Source organism: Denticeps clupeoides, chromosome 1 (genome assembly GCF_900700375.1).
Source record: "Denticeps clupeoides chromosome 1, fDenClu1.1, whole genome shotgun sequence".
Classification (NCBI taxonomy): Eukaryota; Metazoa; Chordata; class Actinopteri; order Clupeiformes; family Denticipitidae; genus Denticeps; species Denticeps clupeoides.
The window spans coordinates 24,785,813-24,808,832 of record NC_041707.1 but is presented as its reverse complement, the minus strand read 5'-3'; the positions used below and the strand labels follow the sequence as shown (position 1 = coordinate 24,808,832).

The 23,020-nt window shown below is 41.2% G+C and overlaps 2 protein-coding genes across 3 annotated transcripts; both read right to left on the bottom strand.

Moving 5' to 3' along the window:
• Nucleotides 1–852: 852 nt before the first annotated feature.
• LOC114792267 (carboxypeptidase Z-like) lies at nt 853–8,206 on the bottom strand. Its single transcript, XM_028983240.1, has 11 exons — nt 7,896–8,206; nt 7,551–7,580; nt 6,039–6,413; nt 4,820–5,038; nt 4,145–4,374; nt 3,702–3,866; nt 3,447–3,608; nt 3,000–3,135; nt 2,727–2,866; nt 2,381–2,480; nt 853–2,202 (listed from the first exon to the last, which is right to left on the bottom strand). Exons 1-11 carry the CDS (start codon nt 7,978–7,980, stop codon nt 1,862–1,864), a joined length of 1,983 nt encoding a protein of 660 aa, XP_028839073.1. The 5' UTR covers nt 7,981–8,206; the 3' UTR covers nt 853–1,861.
• An 849-nt stretch (nt 8,207–9,055) lies between these two features.
• gpr78b (G protein-coupled receptor 78b) lies at nt 9,056–11,333 on the bottom strand. 2 transcript variants are annotated; one of them, XM_028983253.1, is made up of 3 exons: nt 10,407–11,333; nt 9,973–10,086; nt 9,056–9,741 (listed from the first exon to the last, which is right to left on the bottom strand). In XM_028983253.1, the coding sequence occupies exons 1-3, from the start codon at nt 11,072–11,074 to the stop codon at nt 9,504–9,506; spliced, it is 1,020 nt and encodes a 339-aa protein (XP_028839086.1). In that variant the 5' UTR covers nt 11,075–11,333; the 3' UTR covers nt 9,056–9,503. The 2 variants fall into 2 exon arrangements, with proteins under 2 accessions (XP_028839086.1, XP_028839095.1); XM_028983262.1 differs by lacking the exon at nt 9,973–10,086.
• Nucleotides 11,334–23,020: the final 11,687 nt, after the last annotated feature.

The following is a 23,020-nucleotide window of genomic DNA, read 5'->3' as shown; positions in this document are numbered from 1 at the left end:
CAAACCAAACTTCCTCTGGCATTAACCTCAACACAAAATACCTATTAAGCTATGGAATGGAGCTGAAACTGAATTCAAATTTCACATCACATTCATGCTGCATGAATAGAATATGGCCTGTGCCAACTTAAAACATTGTGTAATGGTGCAATATTTAATTTATTCTATTGTAACAAAGAACATTTGTCTGTCAATGATCAACATTTCAACTGTCCAATCCATTCTGAAAAAAATTAATTTACTGACTTACAAGGACATTATAGTTCAACATGACTTACAGAGGATAGTCCCAGTTACTTCTTGTTCTTCATGCACTAAGTGTGTATAATGTCTGTATCACAAGGCACATGGGTGTAGAGATGCAGGTGCAAGGCGAATCAAGGTACAGAGGTGGGGAGACAGAGGTCATTTGTTCAAATAGTTCAATAGCACTATAAAAATACACTGTTGTGTTTTGTAGGGTTTCCAATATCCAGTAGTTTATACTAGGAAAATATTACCAATATTACACTGTATGCCCTTCTTGATGCAATCCTTCTCATTATTCCCAGGCTTGGGACCAGCACCAAGAAATACACTGTTCTGTGCATCACCAGTGGCTGGGATACATTTATTTTAAAAAATGCTGTTTTAAATTGTAGATTGTTTCATATTATTGTTATTAGTATTATTTATATAGAAAGGAGATGTGACACTGCTGGTGGAGGCAGTGTGAGGCTGTTCTGCTGGGACCTGGTCTTTGTTGAATGTGATTGATCCCTGGAAGACCCAGTTCACAATGTCAAAGATCTGCTGCCAATATTTCAGTTTCACAAAGCACAGAACACCTTCAAATAATTTCAGCAGTCCATGTCTCAATGGATTAGAGTGGTTTTATGGACTTTCACACATTAGTCATTTAATATTGTGGCTGATCAGTGTATATGACGATGCATTAAAATCTGTAAAAAACACAACAAACTATTGTTTCTTTTAAGAATACTAACAGGGGGAGCTCTGTAGTGTAACTGCATGTTAATGGAATCAGGGCGCCACCTACGGACCGTCACTGTATTGCACTGTATAAACATTATTGTTATTCCGTAAAAAATACAGCATTCATTTTACATCAATGTCTTTTAAATGTAACCACATATGACATATCTACATTACATAATGATTGTCTAAGAAAGACAGGATGAAGACCCATTACTGCCACCTTCTGTTTACTTCAAAAAAGTTCACTGTGCATATGATATAGCCAATGGTTTCCATGGATCGCTTGTCTCCTTTTTCCTGGAAAACTGAGACAACAAGCAGGGTTTGCAGGTAATAGTGATGTCAGATGAATATATAAACAAAAGACCTGTAAAAATTACATGTGGATTGACCACCAGTAATAAAGTAATATGGTTGTGGGCCCTCACTAGGTCTTAAGAAACATCACACTGTATGAAAAAAGAAAAAAATAATAATAATAATGATGAAATACAGCGATTTTCTACTGTGAAGTTTTCCCTTTCAGGGTTTTTGGAAGTACTTATTACTGTGGTCCAACATATTTTATTCCCACATCATGAGAACAGCTTAATTTGCAATAATACACAAGCTCTGCATAATAACATACAACACTGTTGTGGAATCATAGCCATAAATACTGGAATTGCAATTGAAAGCGTTCTTGCTGCTACACCGACATGTATGACCATGGTGTTCTAGGAGAAACATTTTCTGGATGAACCAGTCATACGGATGTTTTTAATTTCTTATTTATTTCACTACAGCAAAATTATAGTTCTATGATAGCAGCCATCATCTGTGGAGTATGGGTAGAGCTATGCTAGTACCTTGTTGTGCCAAGTCATGGCCACCAGAGGGCGATCTAGTGTCTTAGGAGCCACGTGGGAGCGATGCCAGCTGAGCGAGTAAAGTAAGACCACCACCAAGGCTGTTCTGCCTTCTCCATTCTTTGTTCACCAGCGTCCCTTTGGTTGTACCATGCAAATTTGTTGAAGGGGTCAAAGCGATCATAAGTGTCTATGGATGGGGTAATAAAATCCTCTTGGTTCACCGCAGCCTTCTTGAGCACAAAGTCAACACGTCCAGCCTTTTCCAGTCTTGCAGGCAAGATAATTTTTTTCAGTGACCTGGTGTAACCGGGTGCAGTAGCTGTCAGGATATGGATGCCAGGGGTCAGCAGTCTCCAATAATCCCCATTTTCAGCTGAGAGTGATACATATGATACAGACAGAAACAGTAAACTTCAGACCTAGCAAATATTTTCACATTGTTATTGAGACAAAATAGATGAGTCAGAAGACAAAAGAGAAAGGGATCACGTGGAGTTCAGATCTTAATATTCATGAGTGCATGAATCTTCTATGCAGTTCGATCACGTTACCTGTGATAATGTCATGCCGAATGCCCTTTACTGACACTGTTGCTCCTTTAATTCCATTCCCATCTTCATCTTTTACTATTCCTTTGATTCCCCGATGAACCTATGAACATAGACAGGTTGTCAGCTGAAAAATCACCCCCACTTCTGGATAGGTTCTTCTAAGAATATCACTGGCTGATACCTTGGGATAGAATAAACAGTTCAAGCTAAACTAGATACAGTTTGGCTACAAGTGGGGTATTAAATAATCATATGAAACGGAGCGATCAAGGGACTCTGTGCCTGTGTAAGGGGTAATGTAATGAATTAATTGGCCTGTTTTGGTGAAATATGACACACACTCAACTGCTTCAATGAAGGTCAACAGGGCTTCTTTGTTTTCTTGCCAGCCCAAGTACAAATCCTCTTCAGTTGGAAATTTGTCACAGCCCAGCTCTACTGTAATCTCAAAGCAGTTTGTGTGAAGATAGTTGAAATCGGACATTCCTGTTTAAGGGAAAACATATTTTCACTATTATGAGTGCATGTTTGTAGTGTTTTTGGTGAAAAAAATGAAAATGTCTCCAATGAATTTAAGTCTTTCATTGTTTAGCGAGTACAACCTAAAAATGTATCTTACCTCCTTTAATGCTATACCACTCTGCACCATTGACGATGCCCCCTTTTTCAGCAAACTGAGTGCCACATCGGTCAGAGTCACTGTTTGTCATGGTGGTATGAGCATTTGCATATGTTCTAGCAAGTTGTTTAAAGACCTGTAGAGAAGAGTGCATTATTATCTGTTTACAATTTGCATTATAAGCCCTTTTTTCACTTGATTTAGTGAAAGTGAAGTGATTGTAAAACACTGCAGCACAGCGCATGGTGCACACAAAGAAATGTATCTTCTGCTTTTAACCCATCACCCTTGGTGAGCAGTAGGCAGCCATGACAGGCACCCGGGCAGCAGTGTGTGGGGACAGTGCTTTGCCGTCCCTTGGCGGCTCGGGATTCGAACCAGCAACCTTCCGATTACGGATCCGCTTCCTTACCTGCTAGGCTGATGTTCTTTTCTGTTGCGTCATACCATTTCATCTGGAGTTGGAGAGAAAAGATTTTCTTCCTGAGGATGTTTGGAGAAGTCATATGGGTAAGACACCACCAAATCTCCTCCATGGAAACTAGCCGACAGCACAAACGGGATTGAACGTATCCACTTCATAACAGCATAAGTCTCCGGAGCAACAGCCTTGGCATAAAAAAGTGAACACATCCCATTGCAACACAGCAATTTCACTGGAGTGTGTGTAAAGGTTGTACACCTAAAACCATGAATGCATACCTTATCAAACCAGTAGGAGACTGGAATAGGGATGTGATCTGTTCGTAAGCGCCTATAACGCCGACGATTATAGACTATGGAACTCAGGTCAGGAAAGTTCCTGTTCAGGTCAATATTCTGAGCATTTCCCCGGCCAGTCACATACGTGTCCATATACCGAACATCCTGGGTATAAATCAGGCAATTAGGGAGGTTGTCTGCTGTGATTCATTCATAAGACATATATATTGAATAAAACTGACACAAGATGTGTTTTGCAACTTAAAATTGTTGTTTAGTACATATACTCTCCAGGCATTTTGTTATGGACCTAGATACTTACACCACCTGAATGGGCTTTATTTTGAACTCCAGCCTCAGTTTTTGCAATGCCTATACTGCTATAACATTTCAGATGCCACTAAAATTCAGCACATTCAAAATCTCCTGAGTAATTGGATAACCTCATCATAGTCCAGGTCACTGTCTGCCTGTCCGTCAGTGCTGGCCAGTTCGTAGCCATCTGGGTTCATGGAAGGAAGAAGATGGATGCGGGTGGTGTTGACCAGTGCCTGGATGCGGATGTTACCCAGCAGGTACTGAGAACACAGGTACTGGGCCAAGTAAATTAGCAGCTGCCTGCCCAATGCTTCATTTCCATGCATGTTGGCAATGTACTTGACCTCTGGCTCTACTGGGAAAGGCAAAGACAAATCATATGACAAACTCTGGAAATAAAAAGTGCGAGTGTGTGGGAACTTTCAGTATATAATCCATGTGGTGCAGAGGCCAAATTGCCTTCCAACCATCAACATGGGAAATATGAGAGTGTCATATTAAATTGGGATCTTGTATATATTTATAAAACAATATGTAATGGTTAAGTATGATTCTGAGCAAACTAATGGTATTTGCAGATCAGCTCCTAGTGATTAAAATTTGGGATTATAACAAAATTTTTTGGCACTTGTGTCTATTGCTCTAGATAAGAGCCTCTGCCAAATGCTGTAAATGCGGTTAACTAAAATGGTTACCAACTTTTTTGGAAGAAGACCCAAGTTCATTTTGCCTCCATGCATCTTGAGGAGGACTGTAAGTCTGTAAACTTGAAGATTAATCAGTTTATTGATGCCACTTACATAGCTCGTGTTCCCCAGGATTGCTGGAAAACTCAATTACCAGTAGGTCCCGACCTTCGGTGCTCTGTCCAATGCTGTATGTCCGGGAGATGTGCGAGCACTCTGCTGCCGTCCTTTTCAAGATGTTCACGAGCTGTGTGTGGGAGTGGTAAGTAAACTGCAGGACGGTGCCATAGTCAACACTGGCTGCACTGGCAGAGATCATTTCAGGTGTCTCTTCTACAAAAGAGGAAGAAAGGCTTTTAAAACAGGCATCTACTAGCAAAGTCATTTCGTGTGCTTACTGCATCTGGGTTGCAAATTGTGCTTTTGAACAATTAGAGCCAAATGATTGATTTTTTTTTTTATGTGTTTTCCTGCTTCCAAAACAATAAATCTGCCAGAGTAAAATATCTACTGAAAGTATAAAGATTGCTCTAGTTCTTTGACCTTGTGCCCCACTGCTGAGTTTAGAGAAGTTCAGCCACATTAAGCCCATTCTGAAGCTAAGAATGTAGCACAAAATTAAAAAGACTCTCCAGACACATGCAAATGAAATAAGCCAAATCCAGAGTCTATAAGATCAAAGGCCACAACATGGGGAATGCTAGAGTTGCCCTTAAAAGCAAAAGGAATCTAACGTGAGGCTTGGGAACAATTAAAAAGCAGAGACAGGGGAGAGTTCTAAACATCTGCTTGTGTTTTCGGTTGAGTGGCTTACACCAGTAAATGCTGACAGTGTTTTATGCTCCAGTGCGCGCTGTTGTCCAGGAACACGCGTGCTTATACTACCGAGTTCACTGAGACAATCGTCAGCCTCTTATCAAACTGGATATAACTGGTATGGGGAGGATCATACAAGCTGGCTTCATTTCTTTCCAGAGGTGTCCTTGGCAGTGGAAACCTGATGCGTATAAGCATCCTTCTCAATCGTGAATCATTAAGTGCTGCTGAGTGTTTTTTGCCGCTGTTTTGTGGCATTACGAGAATTTTCTTACTATAAGCAGATCTAAACCGATTTTCCGCCTGACCGTCGGCAGCCATGATAGATAACAGGAATGTCAAGACAGTAATATGATACTGGCCTCATTAGGCTAATGAACGCCTGGGGAATGGTACGCAAAGGTCATTTTTCCATGTTCCCTCTCTAAACTGAACGTTAGGCACTTTGCCACATTTCATGAAACACTGTAGGCGTGCTCAGGTTCAGTCTAAATTTGTCCTGAGTCATGACTCTCACCTCTCAGCCCCTCCAGGGGGTCATAGCAGCCTTCTTCCTCACTGACAAAGAAGCGATCGCAGTCCAGGAAGTAGGGCCAGGCCATTCTGATGGCCTCAAAGGCATGGGTGCACCGCTTGTGCACTGCCTCGCAGGTGCTGCGGCATGGCCTCAGGACCTTTTCGTTCTCGCAGCGTGGGGTCAGGACCGAACAGCCCAGCATGCGTAGGTCCGGCACGCACTCTCCGCTCAGCAGGGAGTCAACTACGCTCAGCAGCAGGTACTCGGTGCTCAGCTCTGTGGTGTCTCGGTTTCGATGGTCCACAAGATTGGGGAACATGGTCTGGGTGTAGGGCATGTCCATACAGTAGCTCAGGACATTTTCTATGCACTTGGCTATAGGCCCAGTCAAAAACAGATACAGCAAAACATCAGTGGTGAGGTCTTAAACAACAACTTTCACTGAAAATTAAACAAAATGAACATAAACACATGACAATTTGCCAATATCTTATAATGGTTATAATAAATCAGTAAGAGTGGAAATAACATAGGTAGCAAAGAGGCCAATATAGGTTTTCTTCATTATATACTAATCAGATTCTGAGAATATCTAATATACTCAGCACTTAAGAAGCTTATTATAGCAGAACATGCTGAAATGAATAATTCATGTGCAATGTCTACATTTTCTGTGATGATTATCGTTTTCAAGCTCTATGATTTTTTTCAGATTTTTTGCAAGTGATTAGAAGTTGCTCTTCAATAGCAGCTAATTACAACTGAATTTTTTCATTTTCCAAAAGTCTTCTACACTCAAAGTGGGACGTTAATTGAGGGAAGGAAGCCTGTTCTCACGACATCTTCCTGTGTCACATATAGTGTTTAATCTTGCTTGCTGAGATTAAGATTTCAATATTTTATAACTTTGATCATCATCGGTCATCAGAACATCTTTCTGACGGTGAATTCCTGCAGCCCAGGGGCCAAGTATTTCATTTGATTCCTAAAATAGGACAAAGTTGTAGATGTAGCTGTAACCCAAAAAATATGTTATACAATGGATTGCAATGTCAAACTTTTTTGGTTGTTGTAGTTGTCCCGTTGTAGTCTTCAACTGCCAGCCCTCATATTAGGATGAATGTGAAAGTGAAAGAGAGTGATTGTTTTTGTACTTGTTATACACAGCACAGCACATGGTGCACACAACAAAGTGTGTCTTCCACATTTAACTCATCAGCAGTGGGCAGCCATGAAAGTGCCCAGGGAGCAGTGTGTGGGGACAGTACCTTGGTCAAGGGGACCTAGGCCACCACTGCCCAGGACATTATGTGACTGTTCCTTCTGGTGAAGTATTATTTGCTTTTGTTTGAGTGCAGCTTGACCTGCTGGGTAACAGAGCCAGCCTGACCCACAACATTGCAGGTTCAGATCCACGTGCCTCTCACACACTGGATCAGAACTACAGGAACAAATAAAAATGAAATGATGGAGACCATGCACTGGGTCACATGTGGCCTTGTCCCCACTTACGTTTTTGCTCCACTGTAGTCCTGCACCACCCTGCCAACATACGTTAAAATAAAATGTTACTTTCGGACACTAGATGGCGGCAGAGGAATTATGTTCCCCAGTACAATTTACTGCCCAACGCCAACCTGTTATATAAAATTGACCGGGCGCACAAAACTCTGCACGACTTACAGATCGATTTACAGATGTAACTTTTTTTTTTTAACTGTTTCATTAAACTGTTTTATACTCACATAGTTCTTATATGTTAGATGTCTCACTACTCACATAGTACATTGCGTGCGGCTGCACTACAAACTACACATCGCACACTCTGACATAAACTAGTTGTAAACGCCACTTTACCCCTCAGCTCGTCCACGGGTTCACAGCGCCGCGGAGCAGCCGCCACCACCGACAGCGAGAGCTGCAGGAGAACAAGCGCCTTCATTTTATCCGCCCGGACCGACGCTGAGGTGGCACTTCGGCTCCGTCCTCTTTAATTGCTGAAGTTCGTGGGAGGGTCCCGAAAAGGTCCCTTTCCTACACGCATTACGGTCGCCTCTCAGATTACAGAGGGAAGTTTTAGTGGCGTTTTAGTGGCGTTTGGTCAGAGCAGGAAAAATCCACGCAGCGTCTGAACGTGCAGGGCAATAACGTCCACCCACGCCTGAGACATATTACAGACAATCCGTCCGACACAGCCTCTCTGTTCTCACTTTATTGCACCAGATTCACATAAAGGCTTGGCCCAGATGCCCAGAATGGCACATGGCCCACAGAATGAAATACTCACGACTGGCTTCTTCTAAACAGCTTTCGTCCAAAGTTGACCAAGAACCGTTTTTTTACGACACTGAAAAACTTTACAGTAACATGAACGTAGTCTGGCACAAGTGCGGCTTCTGCAAAGCACGTCAACAGCTTCACACCATCAACGTTAAACATTCCAAACATATGCTTACAAAGTAATATAAAATAACCAATACACATATTTCATCATGTTGTACAAAGTATGTACATCGGTTTTCGTCTCATATAAATATCCATATAAACATTTTACTTCAAGTCTCCTGACAAAATAATGTAGTAGTACAAACATGTGGCGCTTACTAGTAGAAGTAGGTAGTACATTCAGTTACCACACAAGCTTTTATCAGTAAAAATCATGTTTGCCTTTGGCTTTTCTGTAACTACATATCTCTGACATATTAACAAAGTGCAATAAATCCAGTGACAATATAGTGAACAACTGCAAACACTTAACTTCAGTCAGAAAAGAATATATATATATATATATTTTTTCTTCTCCAAACTTGCCTGAAACACCGACAAAGACGGCAGCATAACTTTTACATTTGGCTGGGAATCGTCCTTTTTCCTCCATTCACTCAAGTCATGAACAGAGTGAGGTCGCTGTAGGGGAATCTGTAGGGATCGCTATCTTCATCCTCACTGCAGACATGGTTCCTTAAAGAAGGCGTCCTGCTATTATTTAGCTGATTGATGATTTTAATATTGATTGATTCTCTGCCCCTGTGTGTGTGTGTGTGTGTGTGTGTGTGTGTGTGTGTGTGTGTGTGTGTGTGTGTGTGTATTTCTGTCCACGTTTGTGGTGTTTGTCAGGTGTGGCAGGATAATTCTGGACGCTCATATGTGTATGCTGATAAATTGGTGAGCAGGCGCCTGTGAAGGGCACGTCAAAGTGAATGTTGCTATAGCAGTCGTTCTTTCCATTTTTAAATTCCCCTATAACACACAGACACGTGACGGCACTTCACACACTGTAAAAAAAAATGTAAAGAAGATCAAGTGGATGTGATTCTATTAATCTCATAAACCACATAGGCAAAAAGAAATAAAAACCCATTACATCACGTTGCCTTGATTATTTTTTCCACTCTACATTTTTTACAGTGCGGATGTCCTAAGTCTCTGCACAACGGTGTCTGTTCAATGGGCCACCGCGTGGTCTTAGCTGATCCTCTGGAGACAGTAGTCGTTCTCCGTGTCCATAGAGCTGTTGGGTCCTGACGACGGGTACAGGTCCCGCTTCAGCAGTCGGTTGGTGACTGAGACCAGGACCTTCTTGTACTGCTGCCGTAGCAGGGAGTAAGCAAAGGGATCGGCCGCGGCCTTACTGTAGGTCAAACACTTGCTGACGATGCCCCAGTGTCGGTTGATGCCCACAAACGGCAGGAGCTCAGCCAGCCTGGGACAAACCGAGAAAAAAAAACAGAATCATCAGCAATCAGCACTGAAATGAAATCAAAATATAGATTTCAGGAGGAAAAGAAAAGAAAGCAGTGGTGAGCTTCATCACATGACTGTGTGGAAATGGTGCTATAAATAGATCGAATTGTAATGCACATAATAATTACCAAAGCATACAATGAATCCTTTGGGTATTTTGATAATTGGACAGATATAAATTATATCTCACCTGGTGATCACATAAGGAGCAAAACAGATGATGAATGACCCGATGAAAATGCTGATTTTCTTAGTCGCTCGCTGTTTTCTCTGCTTTTGCTCAGCAACACACCGCTGTTTGACGCTGTGAGTAACCAGTAGAGCATTTCATTTGCATGCAGCAGAGAGAATCATACAAGTAACAAGTAACTCCGACTGCGACTTGGTTGTTCACTGCATGTCTGCAACTGTTCTTTCTTCCCACACATGTAACTGAAGAATGCATTTTCATCGTTATTACAGTTATGATTGGGCTCTGTTTTAAATAAAAACGACATGAGCTTTTAGTCTTTTGTTATGGATGTTATTAATATTAGCAGCCACAACTCAGCTTTGGGCTTTAAAAAGTTGTACAATATGTCGGTGTTGCGGGTAGAAAAAGTTACTCTGTGGGTGAGAACTTACCTCGGGTGAATGTCCACCAGCAGGAAGAGCGTCTGCATGGTGATGATGTCGATCCTCTTGCAGTGGAAGCGCGCCACCTTTAGCACCTTCAGGTAGGTGACGCAGAGGATGAGCAGCGACAGCGCGAAGCTGGTGGCGTGGAAGGCCACGGTGAACACGGCGAACGGGACCCGGGCGCCCTCGTGGTTCAGGCGCAGCGTGCACGACGCGTAGACGTGGTGGTAGTCCAGCCAGGAGAAGAGCAGCGCGACGAGAGAGAAAGTTAGCGAGTGCAGCCAGGAGTAGCCCACCATCACCAGCGCGTCCCTGTAGCGCATTTTGCTGGAGTAGCTGAGTGGGAACACGACGGCGACCCAGCGGTCGATGCTCAGGGCGGCCATGCTCAGCATCGTGTTGGCGGTCAGGAAGGTTTCCAAGAAGCTGACGGTGCGGCACAGGCAATCCCCAAAAGGCTGCTGGCTCCGAATGATCCCCACCAGGGTCGAGGGCATGTTCAGCACGGTGATGAGAATGTTGCAGAAGGACAGGTTCATGGTGAAAATGCCAGGCACTTGTCGGCGGATCTCCATGCTGTGGATGAAGCACAGCAGCACCAGCAAGTTCGACAGCAAAGACACAACTGCCACCACGAGTATAAACAGCGCCAAAACAACTTCCACCAAGTCCATCTCTCACTTCGCCGCGCTTTCTACGAGCCCGGCAGTACCATCGACCCCGTCGCCGGCATGGCGTGCCCTCTTCACTCCTCGCTGGGGGAAAGAACTCCGCAAAGTAGGGCCAAGAGGTGCTGTCCAGGGTGCTGGAGCGGAGACTCGGACCCTCAGGTCATGCTGAGCCGGTGCCGCCCTACACCCCCCGGTCCGTGGAGCTGCGCTTCGAACCCACTTCCATCGGAGCCGCCGCCGCTGCTGCTGCTGCTGCTGCGCTCCACGGAGACCCACTGCGCGCTGCTCATGCGCACAAGACACGCGAACTCCCCTTCACTGCGCCGTGTGCTGAACAGTGACGAACGACTAAAGTTTTCTTTCTGAAATCTACACTGCAATAGGGAACAGTGGCATGGAGCAAAATAGTATAAACAATATTCATCACATGAACCGATTCAATGATTCGCCTGGCAATTCTCAAAACGAGTCTACAATCAGAATGAACTGGAGATATTAAACGGATAAGACAAGAACTGTTGAAGCTCTCATCTTAGACAATTCCAGAATGTGTAAAAGATGAGAATGTTAACAACCACTCATTAAATGAGTAGATAGTAGAATTATACATAAAAATAGAATGGGGTGGACTGACAGAAGTAACCAGTCAAAAAAAAAACACCCTGAGTGGTTTAAAGTGTTGCATCCCAACATCACTTGTTCCAGATAAATGTAGAAGTTGAAATCAGACGCTTAGCAGCTGAAACATGAACTATTACTTTTTTTTATCGTTATCATTTTTATAACCAGATGTGGAATTCTTAATTTTAATCATGAGCATAGTTAAAAGTTAATCATCTGACATGTGACGAAGGAACTGGAGTTTTTCCAGTCTTGGATATTTGAACAACTTGTGAACCTATAGGGACTAAGGATATTGCTATTATATACAGAAGGTGTTGATGGTGTCAAATTTGTCAGCACTGGTTTTGCTGTCTATTCTCTGTATTTAGTCTAATGGTAGAATGTAGAAATACTTGGTTCTTTAGGTTGAAAAACTTGTTTGATTTATGTCCTTAAGAAAAATGAATTGTGATTCAATTTAATAATGTGGCAGACTTGAGAAACACAAGGGACCCCATGTTGTGTTATTTTTCCTTTGTGTTGGAATCACAAACGCTATCACTGCTATCATCATCCCAAGGTTATGTCCACTACAGAACAAAACATGAAGATTATCAGCACTTTAATTAAAGAATTAGCAAACGAATGAATCTAACATCCCTGAACACATCCAGTGTGCTACGCCTTATATAATGCTTTCAAAATACCCCCCATGAAGTTTGACCAGATTATACAGTACATATAGTGGGGGAAATAATTATTTGATCCCCTGCTGATTTTGCCTAATAACAAAGAAATGATCAATCTAAAATTTCAATGGTTGGTTTATTTGAACCTATCAGGAAGTTTTGGGTGTTGATGGATGAGACTGTGGAGCTGACGTGAAAGGGAAGGACAAGAGGCGTCGCTGAGGCTGTAGGGAAGAAGGTAAGGCAGAGATGGAGTGGCACAGGGCTTGGGAGGCGAGGGCTCTGAGGCTGTAAGCCGTATACCCAGGGAGACAGAGAGTACGTGATTTACTATGGCATAGGCGTAGTTAAAGATGGCTGGCCGGAGAAGTCGGGGACGGCATGGGTCATTCACCTTGGCGGATCATGCATCAGAGGGCAAGGCATTCTCGTGCTCGTGGGTGGATTGATTGGTCAGCAGCATTCATGGCATCTCAATCAGGTGAGGATAATGCGAGAATAATAGTCACGGGTATAGTCGGTCGTAACGTAAGAAAGGAAGGCTAGCAGCACAGAGGGTGAAACCATTCAATGAGCAGGCAGTGTTCGGAATGATGCCCGGAAGCTATTTATGTGGGTCGTTGACCTTGGCCACGCCCTCTGGTGGTCCGGTGGTGTGCCGGCAGCCATGACAGATCTGTAAGAGACAGAATAAAACCTGATAAAGTAATATCAAAAATTAATTTAAAAAAATGGAATTATAAATGATTATTCGCATTTTTATTTCAGGGTATAACCTTCCACCGCTCAACAGGGTTGATTTTTATTTTGTTTTTGTTTATTTTAGGGATGTGAACTAGCAGCCTATATTGTCTATATCAGCTGAAGCCTGATTCCCTATTTAACTTGCCTTTAAATTGGTCGTTTACACATCACCTTAAAAAACACACTGCATCCGATTCGTATGTTTCCTCCAGGTTTACACTTGCCACTTTTGCGCATTCATAAAAGGCACATGACACAATGTCTGTGAAGAACTTTGTCAATCTGATTTTAACCATAATATTTCATTCTGTTAATGTTACACCCATTGTCCTCAATTTGGAGACCTTTGCTATGCTTAGTAACAGTAACAGGGAGAAAACTACAATTTTTGTCCTATTATTTTTCCTACTATTCTCAAGCAGCAAGGTCTATATGTCTATTTTAGTCATGTCATTCAGAAATATGAGGATTTAATATACAATTGCTAAGTAACCCAAATACAATTTTGGGTGGTGGTGGTGGTGGAGGGGATTATTCTTGATTAAAGATGCCTCTTACTCTGACAGGCGGAACCAGGTGGACATTAGGGTTGCAGTGCCAGTGAAAATATTAGTTTCCTGAAATTTATTATTCACAGCAATCCCAAAATAATCATGGAGCAGGAAATTCACAGAAGTTTGGCTTGTAAATATTATCCAGGTCTGTAAAGATCCTATAAGATAAGAGCCTGAAAAATATTTTTTAAAAAATGGCTGTAATGTGACAATAATGAAATGTAATGTTAAAACCCTAACCCTATACAAAACAAAGTACGATTTTTTCCAAGCAAGAACACCTGATATTGGATGGATTATCCTTCTGTTCCTTTATGTTCTTCTGCAATAAATGGGAGTTGTCATGATCCGGTCCGGAAGGGGTTAGTCCTGTGTAATGTTCCCTAAATGTTTTGACCTGTGTCTTATTGTATAAAGCTGCCCTGTTTGTTTGTGTTCTTGGTCGGGTCTTTGTTATGTTACATGTTCTCCCCTGTCTCCCCTGTCTCTATCCTTATATATTAAGTCTATGTAAAATTGTAAAAATTCTTTTTTTTTATATTTCCAATTCAGTGCAAGTAAAGGTTACTTCACAATGCAGACTATTTCAATGAGGCAGCTGAAAGGCACTAAATTAATGTATATTAAATAATTCCCTGACTTTCCATTTGAAATGCTGAATATGGTCAAAAGTGCAGCAAACGGCTTAAATTGGAAGAGCGGCTGTATTATTTAGCATTATCACAATTCATCGGCTGCAGCTATAGAAAAACTTAAATTGTGTGTAAGTTCACAGACATACATGACTTTGTGAAAGTAGAGATATCTAGGTTTGTGTATAAAGGTCCCCTAATATGAAAGTTGGTTTTTCGTTTATATAAGCCTTAGTGGTCTCCTAATACACAACATCATCAACACCATTCACCAACCACAATGTTTCATGTCTGCGTTTTTCATGCAAACATCAGACTGGCCCACCAGGAATTTTCCCAGTATTCCAATTAGCCACTTTGAGCCTGAGTAAACCTTATTTAGATCAGAATAATGTGTTGATTTTAAAGTAATGGCAATTTAATTAAGAAATTATATTTCTTCAGTTGTATTTCTTCAATTTAATTAAGAAATTATATTTGGGATTTAGAATTGAAATCTAAAAATCTAAATCACCTCCACTGTCTTAAAAAAAAGTCTAACCATTTTAAAGTATTTTTCCATTTCAGTATTTTTAAATGAAATGCTGAAAGGCTTTTGGTACTTTTGGTTCTAATCATCACAACATGCATTCATGGTGAGCATCGTGGGTGTTCATACAAACTTGTTAGGAATCCATGACTGCACTACATAATCCCAACCCTGAAGTGATAAACTCAATTTAGCACCAGCTCAAATGGAAGTGGGTGGGTGGGTGGGTTCCTTGTGCAGTGAGGAAGTGCTAAACCCAGACACCATCCAGAATCCAGAACTGGTGCTAAAGCACTAATGATGCAACTTCAGTGCTCTGTGCCCAAGTTCAGGCATCCTCAGGGACTGTGTGAGTCAGAGGCACTATATGCATGGAGAGCTAGGCAGTGCACAATGTTAGTCTCCTACAAATGGCTCATCAAAAATACTGGAGACCTCTGCTCAGTTTGCAGCTGCACTTCTGGAGAACAACATGCTATTGCTATTTATAGATGTGATAGTGTCTAATGGTAACCTTCAAAGTAGTACAGGGAGTGCAGAATTATTAGGCAAGTTGTATTTTTGAGGAATAATTTTATTATTGAACAACAACCATGTTCTCAATGAACCCCAAAAACTCATTAATATCAAAGCTGAATGTTTTTGGAAGTAGTTTTTAGTTTGTTTTTATTTTTAACTATTTTAGGGGGATATCTGTGTGTGCAGGTGACTATTACTGTGCATAATTATTAGGCAACTTAACAAAAAACAAATATATACCCATTTCAATTATTTATTTTTACCAGTGAAACCAATATAACATCTCCACATTCACAAATATACATTTCTGACATTCAAAAACAAAACAAAAACAAATCAGTGACCAATATAGCCCCCTTTCTTTGCAAGGACACTCAAAAGCCTGCCATCCATGGATTCTGTCAGTGTTTTGATCTGTTCACCATCAACATTGCGTGCAGCAGCAACCACAGCCATGTCATTAGTTTTTCTTCTTTTATACCCTTTCTTGCCAGCCACGCTGTGGAGTACTTGGACGCGTGTGATGGAGCATTGTCCTGCATGAAAATCCTGTTTTTCTTGAAGGATGCAGACTTCTTCCTGTACCACTGCTTGAAGAAAGGGGTCTTCCAGAAACTGGCAGTAGGACTGAGAGTTGAGCTTGACTCCATCCTTTACCCGAAAAGGCCCCACAAGCTCATCTTTGATGATACCAGCCCAAACCAGTACTCCACCTCCACCTTGATGGCGTCTGAGTCGGACTGGAGCTCTCTGCCCTTTACCAATCCAGCCACGGGCCCATCCATCTGGCCCATCAAGTCTCACTCTCATTTCATCAGTCCATAAAACCTTAGAAAAATCAGTCTTGAGATATTTCTTGGCCCAGTCTTGACGTTTCAGCTTGTGTGTCTTGTTCAGTGGTGGTCGTCTTTCAGCCTTTCTTACCTTGGCCATGTCTCTGAGTATTGCACACCTTGTGCTTTTGGGCACTCCAGTGATGTTGCAGCTCTGAAATATGGCCAAACTGGTGGCAAGTGGCATCTTGGCAGCTGCACGCTTGACTTTTCTCAGTTCATGGGCAGTTCTTTGAGTGGTTTTTCCACACGCTTCTTGCGACCCTGTTGACTATTTTGAATGAAACGCTTGATTGTTCCATGATCACGCTTCAGAAGCTTTGCGATTTTAAGAGTGCTGCATCCCTCTGCAAGATATCTCACTATTTGACTTTTCTGAGCCTGTCAAGTCCTTCTTTTGACCCATTTTGCCAAAGGAAAGGAAGTTGCCTAATTATTATGCACACCTGATATAGGGTGTTGATGTCATTAGACCACACCCCTTCTCATTACAGAGATGCACATCACCTAATATGCTTAATTGGTAGTAGGCTTTCGAGCCTATACAGCTTGGAGTAAGACAACATGCATGAAGAGGATGATGTGGACAAAATACTCATTTGCCTAATAATTCTGCACTCCCTGTATTAGTGGTACTATATTCACTCATTGTCATTGTCAAGAGACAACAGCGATATTAAAGTTTGTCCACAACATAGTTTGTGATGTTTATGTGTCAGTTTTCTACTCATGAATTGAGCCTATATTCCTTGACTGAAAACATTTTTAATGGCAAACTTTATACATGAACTGTATTTTTTTATACACATGTGTTGCTATGTATAAATCTACCCTGGTTGAGTCTTGTCTTGCATCTTGTCCTGACCATATGTATAAACTGTATAAATTGGAGCTTAGACTGTAAGCCACTGAAGCATTTCATGACAGAAGGTGGTCAGGCATCTTACCAAACACCTAAACATGTAGTGGTGTGAGCAACCCCTTTCAGGGTTCCAGCTGAACCCTGTCCTGCGCAAAACCAAAACCAGCAGCAATTGTCTTTTGGGGGTTGGTCTCATGGGATAATGGGGGATGAACCTGTTTTGAACTTTCCAATTTGTGAGGTTTTAGTTTGCTAATAAAATCTACATAAATTCAATAACATTGTTTTTATTATACAAACCGATTCCAAAAAAGGAAGTACACAATAGAATATAGATCACAAATAAAATATTGAAAGTGACACATTTTGAAATGCCATGCCAAAAATTGGCTCGTTTTGAAAAAAGTTAGGACAGGTAGTAACAAGAGGCCGGAAAAGTTAAATGCACATATAAGAAACAGCTAACTGGAGGACCAATTTGACCAACTTATTGGGTCAATTGGCAACATGATTGGGTGTTAAAGAGCCTCTCAGAATGACAAGATGGATCATCAATTCTACCAATGCTGCAGTGAAAAATAGGGGAGCAATATCAGAGAAAAATTGCAAGGAGTTTGAAGTTATCATCATCTACAGTTCATAACAATATCATCCAAAGATTCTGAGAATCTGGAACAATCTCTAAGCAGAAGAGTCAAGGCTGGAAAATCATACTGGATGCTCATGATCTTCAGGCCCTTAGACGGCACTGTATACAGGAATGCTACTGTAATGGAAATCACAATGCCAGACCACATACTCCATCATTTACTACATCATGGCTGTGTAGAAGAAGGGTCTGAGTGCTGAAATGGCCAGCCTGCAGTCCAGATCTTTCACCCATAGAAAACATCTGACGCATCGTAAGGAGGAAGATGCGACATAGAAGACCTAAGACAGTGGAGCAACTAGAAGTCTGTATTAGACAAGAATGACATTCCTATTACTTAACTTGTGCAACTTGTAAATGTACATTAATATGATAAATTAATGAATTTTAAATTAATCTCCTGTTTTGTCATACTCATGGTTATTGTGAGATTTGATTTTATTTTTTTCAGTGCCAATTTCAGTTCGGCACTGACCGTCACACACATGCCATGACATTGTTATGAAAGATTGTTATCAGAAGATTCCAAGAAGAGATTCACTTTACTTCAGTATACCCTCAGGGCAGCTACACACACGCACACAGTCATTCACTGCATACTGTTAAAACAGATGACATTTTTCAATAACTGCGAGCCCCAGAGATGTCAATAACATTTATAATGTGGGACATAGTCCATGGATAAAGTTTCTGATTCAAGAAGATACTCTAAAACTCTTTTATTTTGCTTAAATCTGAACTGGTTGAAAAAAACCTCAGGGTATGACAGCCCCTTTCCAGATCATAGAGTGCTCTAAATTTAAAATGCCTTCAAAAACAAACAAATTAAAAAATTAAAAACATGTACTTACCACACACCATGTACCTGACCCTATATGTAACCCTTAAGTACAAACAACAACAACATTTATTTATTATTAAGTCTAAAATTACATACTGTACATCATGTTTCAGTGGGCTTTGAAAGGCCCTGCAGTTGACACACCCACACTTTAACAATTTTAGCACACAAGACACACTCATCTAAAATACTCATGGAGGGAAAAAAGAGTGAATCTACCCTTCCAGGTTAGAGAGAGCATGCATTAGATGTCAGAGCAAGGTTGGTACTCATTTGTTCAAGACAAAGAGTCCAACGTGTTTTTATGGCAAGGTCGGCATTAAAAATTAGTGGTGCAACGGATCATTGTTCATCCAGTATCTGAACCGATCCCTGTATACGTTTTGGTACACACATGATCTGAAGATAAAAAAAAACTGTCTGTGTTTGAAAGTACTGCGCATCGTACAGTATGTTTCAACTAGTCTGATAATTCATTTTAGGATCCCTCTAGCTTCAGCCCTTATGGTGCTTGGTGGCTGTGATGACCCTCTGGCAGATTTCATTCAAGTATTTCTCAGCAGCAGCTCAATGTGAGGAACCAGTATCAGAGAGCGACTCACTGAGAATGCATGGTTATGGTAGAAAGTCTGGGAATGCAAGTGCAACTGTAAGATGGGATATTCTGCAGGACCACGATTCTTCTGCTCCTTTTGTCTTGTCCAGAGGCAATCACCTCTTTGTTCTCCATGACTTTGTCAAACGGCAAGAGGTGTGAAATGCTAGCCATGTGTTTGTGAGATCCCCCACTGCAGAATGTCCCATCTTACACAACAATGGGTTAGGGGTAGGGCAGCCTAAATGAGACAATCGTCTTATGTCTGTGTCTGAATTCTGGACGTTAGCAGGAAGGCTGTTCCAAAGCAGGGCAGCTCTGATTCTCTGTATCAGTAAGAACCTGGAGTCTTGTGGGTGTAATTCTTGTGTAGGTGAGAAGTATGTTAATAAGAAACCAGAGACAAATCCGTGATTAGCTTTGTATGTTAATAGAAGAATTTTGTAGCCAATACAGTAAAGACATAATCATAGTAACATGCCCAAATTTTCTAGTTAAGATTCTTGTGACACCATTTTGCATTGAATTATCACTGCCAGCTTTAGGACAAAGACCAAGTCTTTTTAGGAAGCTGCTGTTCATCGTCCATTGATATTGACAAACGTGTTTCAACTAGTTGGATATGAGCGATGAGATATGACAGACTCCGATTCTCACAAGAGTTTCCAACCTTTTCAGGCAAAAGTGTTGGATGACAGCTCTGAGTCTCATGAAGAGATTATGTCATGATGTTTATGAATTTCTAGTCTTTTCAAAACGCCTGTTCTATTTCAATTGGTAATTGGATAAAGGTTTAAAATATGTCCCAGCGTTGTGCTTCCTTTCAGCAAAAGATGACCACAACACAAGTACAAGTGTACCTTACTCAGTAAACATTCCCCTTAATCACGTTTAAATTTACATTTACAGCATTTACAGACACACTTATCCAAAGCAACTTACATTCAGTAGTTACAGGGACAGTCCCCCTGGAGACACTCATGGTTATGCTCAGGGACACGATGGTACTAAGTGGGATTTGAACCTGGGTCTTCTGGTTCATAGGCGAGTGTTTTACTCACTAGGCTACTACCACCCAGAAAACTCAAGCATGAAACAGAGCTCTAAACAGTTTGGCAAACAGATCAGCAGGGAATGGATGTCATGAAGCATCTCCCAGCTGGTGCAGGTAATGGCAAAGAGTTCTTATGAGTCATGTTTCCATGGCAACACTGTAAGGTTGAGCTTTGTCCGCCTTTAGTTTAAATGCCATTGGATTAAAATAATTTATGACAGAAACTACAGAAGGTTGACAGGCACAGCTCTGGAGTGATTAAGTTGTTCGCCCTGCTTCTATGACTTATTTTATACCATCATATTGTAATGTGGTAAACATGTACATTTCACTATATATCGGTCTCTGAGAGATAAAAGAGAACTTACTTTGGCAGCAGAGCATGGGGAAAGTTTAACAAGGCAAGTGTTTCTAGACTTTTGCAATCACATTCTCTAATCCCACTTGTGCGCAGTAAACGAGTAATGAGTTACACAATACGTATTTCAGGAGTGGCATGTATTTCTATTCATAGTTGTTTATAATCTTAAATTATCCATCTGAAGGTTCACACTTTATAAAATGTCGTTAATGAAACATGGTCCTCTTTATGTTGCTGTTTCTTGGGGGGTTTTAAGGGTTGTACAAAGCTGATGTGAGACTTAGGATTCAAGCAAACTGATATTGGGAGAAAAATCAACAACATTATCACAAAGGATGCTGTTCTTATCATCTTAGTGGTTTTTAAAGAAAGGCTACCTAGATACATGCATGTTTTCTCTCAGATATTCCTGTGTTGTCATAATTGCACAACATATCTATATATGGGCACTCTTTCCACAACAGCCATTTCCTGCTTCTTCACATCAATGTTGAGCTGAAGGTATCTTCAATATGAACACACACTCACAAAGAGCTGGCCTGGCTCTCTGCAGGAGGTTCTTGGCCATGGCAAAGTTACCCTTTGCTTTGGTCATAGGGGAGTCTCTTTCATCCAGAGACCAAAGGAGATGGACAGAGAGCAGGAAAGTGTGCCACAGAGTCCACATCAATAAGCTCTTTAGCTTGATCCTTGAAAAAAATAAATCAAATAAGTATAAAAAAGGTTTATAATAGAATCATGTGGAACTGAGGATAACAACAGTGTAAATATATTTCCTGTAAGGCATTTGGCATGGCATATGTCAGAAACAAGGAAAAAGCCCTCAGCATCATAATCACTCTGTCTGCTCGCAGCTGCCACAACTGTCAGCAAACCAAGAGTTTTTAACTGGCCCTTTTCAAGATGCTGTACCCTCATTGTTGACACTGCTGCATATTTCCAGTGGGTCAATTTTGTGAGACTGAAATAGGTTATGTTATGCAACCCCATGGTGCAATGTCAAGCCAGCTGTTAAGTGTTAAAATGTACACATCATGGGTTTTTATATGGTGAAAAGTCTGCCTTTCAGAAGATGCAACTCAAATGTAGAGAGGAGCAAATGCATTAATATTTATATTTATGAGGTCCAATATTTATATATATAATAAGGTCCATCACCTGAACGTATCTGTGTATGCTATAGGACCAGAGCAAATTTTATAATTACATATTATAATATATTATGGATAAATTGCATGCAGACTGAAATGTTTGACAACATCACACAACTTTGGGGATGTAATTCTGTTTCATTTGTTCATTTGTATTACATACATTACATATCAAATGTATAAGCACTTTTTGCTTGCCCTGTTGCATGTCATCTGCTTTGAATCACATGTGAACAAGTGCGGTTTCATTCTTCATGTAGCATTTATCCAACCAGACAGACTAAAAAATGGGACTATGGAATGTAATACTCAGCAGATGGTATACTCAGCCTTGGTGAAATCAGGTGGATTCATGCACACACAAACCCACACATGCTGTAATGGCCACAGCTACAGTCACTATGTCTGGGGCAATGAAATGTTGAATCAGACGAATAAAATCATGCAAGCAGATGGAATAAAAATAAACCTGATGGGCATTTTGCACATTGCACTGTAATCACACAGCAGGCACTGCTGAGTAAAGGGGAAAAAAGCATGAAACTGCTTTTTTTGTAGGATGCAAAAAGCAATTTCATAAATCACAAAGGCAGGATAAAACATACCCACAGTATTGACCAGAGAAGTCACTTTGATTAATGACACCATGGCCCCTTTTCCCTTTAAGTAAAAAAGTCTGTTCTGTTTCAAAGCCATCACCATTTGAGATTCAGACCGAGTGGTACCAAGTGACTGGTGACATTGTTTCAACCTAAAGCATTTTTTCATCTAAAATGATGCCTTTATAAAAATAGTGTTAGTGCTATTAAACTGGCTGTGACATTTTCCCCACAGAGCAGGAGCTTCGAAACCCTGGACACAGGTGTAGGCTGAGAGAGGTAGCTGACAGTCTGGGTACTTAAGCTGTGCATCAAGGCAGGACTGCCACAGAGCCATCAATTTAGTCCTCCTGGGATTTTGTCCGCGTTACGTAAGGGCAACAAATCATGACTCACGTCTCCTCAAAGCATGGAAGTGGACAGAAGAATTCCATCCTCTCTCCTTGCTGCATTAGGGGTACATTGCATGTCCCATACACACAAAAGCCTGAATGTGTGTCTCTTTTCAGCTCATTGTCAAGTCCCTGTATTTAATGTGAAAGAAGATATAGAGCTTGGAGTGCTTTTTTGAGGTTTTGTCAGAGACCACACCGACTTGAAAAGGGCTTTCAGGTGCAGCTTTTCTGCTCTGGGATTTCTGAATATAGATTTTAAATATACACAATCATCCATCAGAGGTAATGAAAGGTAGCTCTTCATCGTGTTGCCACAAATTTCCAAAATGTCCAACAGTA

What these genes read in the sequence shown, in the direction of transcription:
- LOC114792267 (XM_028983240.1), bottom strand. Translation starts at nt 7,980, where the DNA reads ATGAAGGCGCTTGTTCTCCTGCAGCTCTCGCTGTCGGTGGTGGCGGCT. An exon ending in GTGACCTGGACTATGATGAG is followed by an intron (nt 3,867 to 4,144) that starts GTTATCCAATTA and finishes ATTTATACCCAG; the next exon opens with GATGTTCGGTATATGGACAC. An exon ending in GTGGTATAGCATTAAAGGAG is followed by an intron (nt 2,867 to 2,999) that starts GTAAGATACATT and finishes TCCCTTAAACAG; the next exon opens with GAATGTCCGATTTCAACTAT.
- gpr78b (XM_028983253.1), bottom strand. Translation starts at nt 11,074, where the DNA reads ATGGACTTGGTGGAAGTTGTTTTGGCGCTGTTTATACTCGTGGTGGCA. An exon ending in CTGGTGGACATTCACCCGAG is followed by an intron (nt 10,087 to 10,406) that starts GTAAGTTCTCAC and finishes GGTTACTCACAG; the next exon opens with CGTCAAACAGCGGTGTGTTG. An exon ending in GCTCCTTATGTGATCACCAG is followed by an intron (nt 9,742 to 9,972) that starts GTGAGATATAAT and finishes GGTTTGTCCCAG; the next exon opens with GCTGGCTGAGCTCCTGCCGT.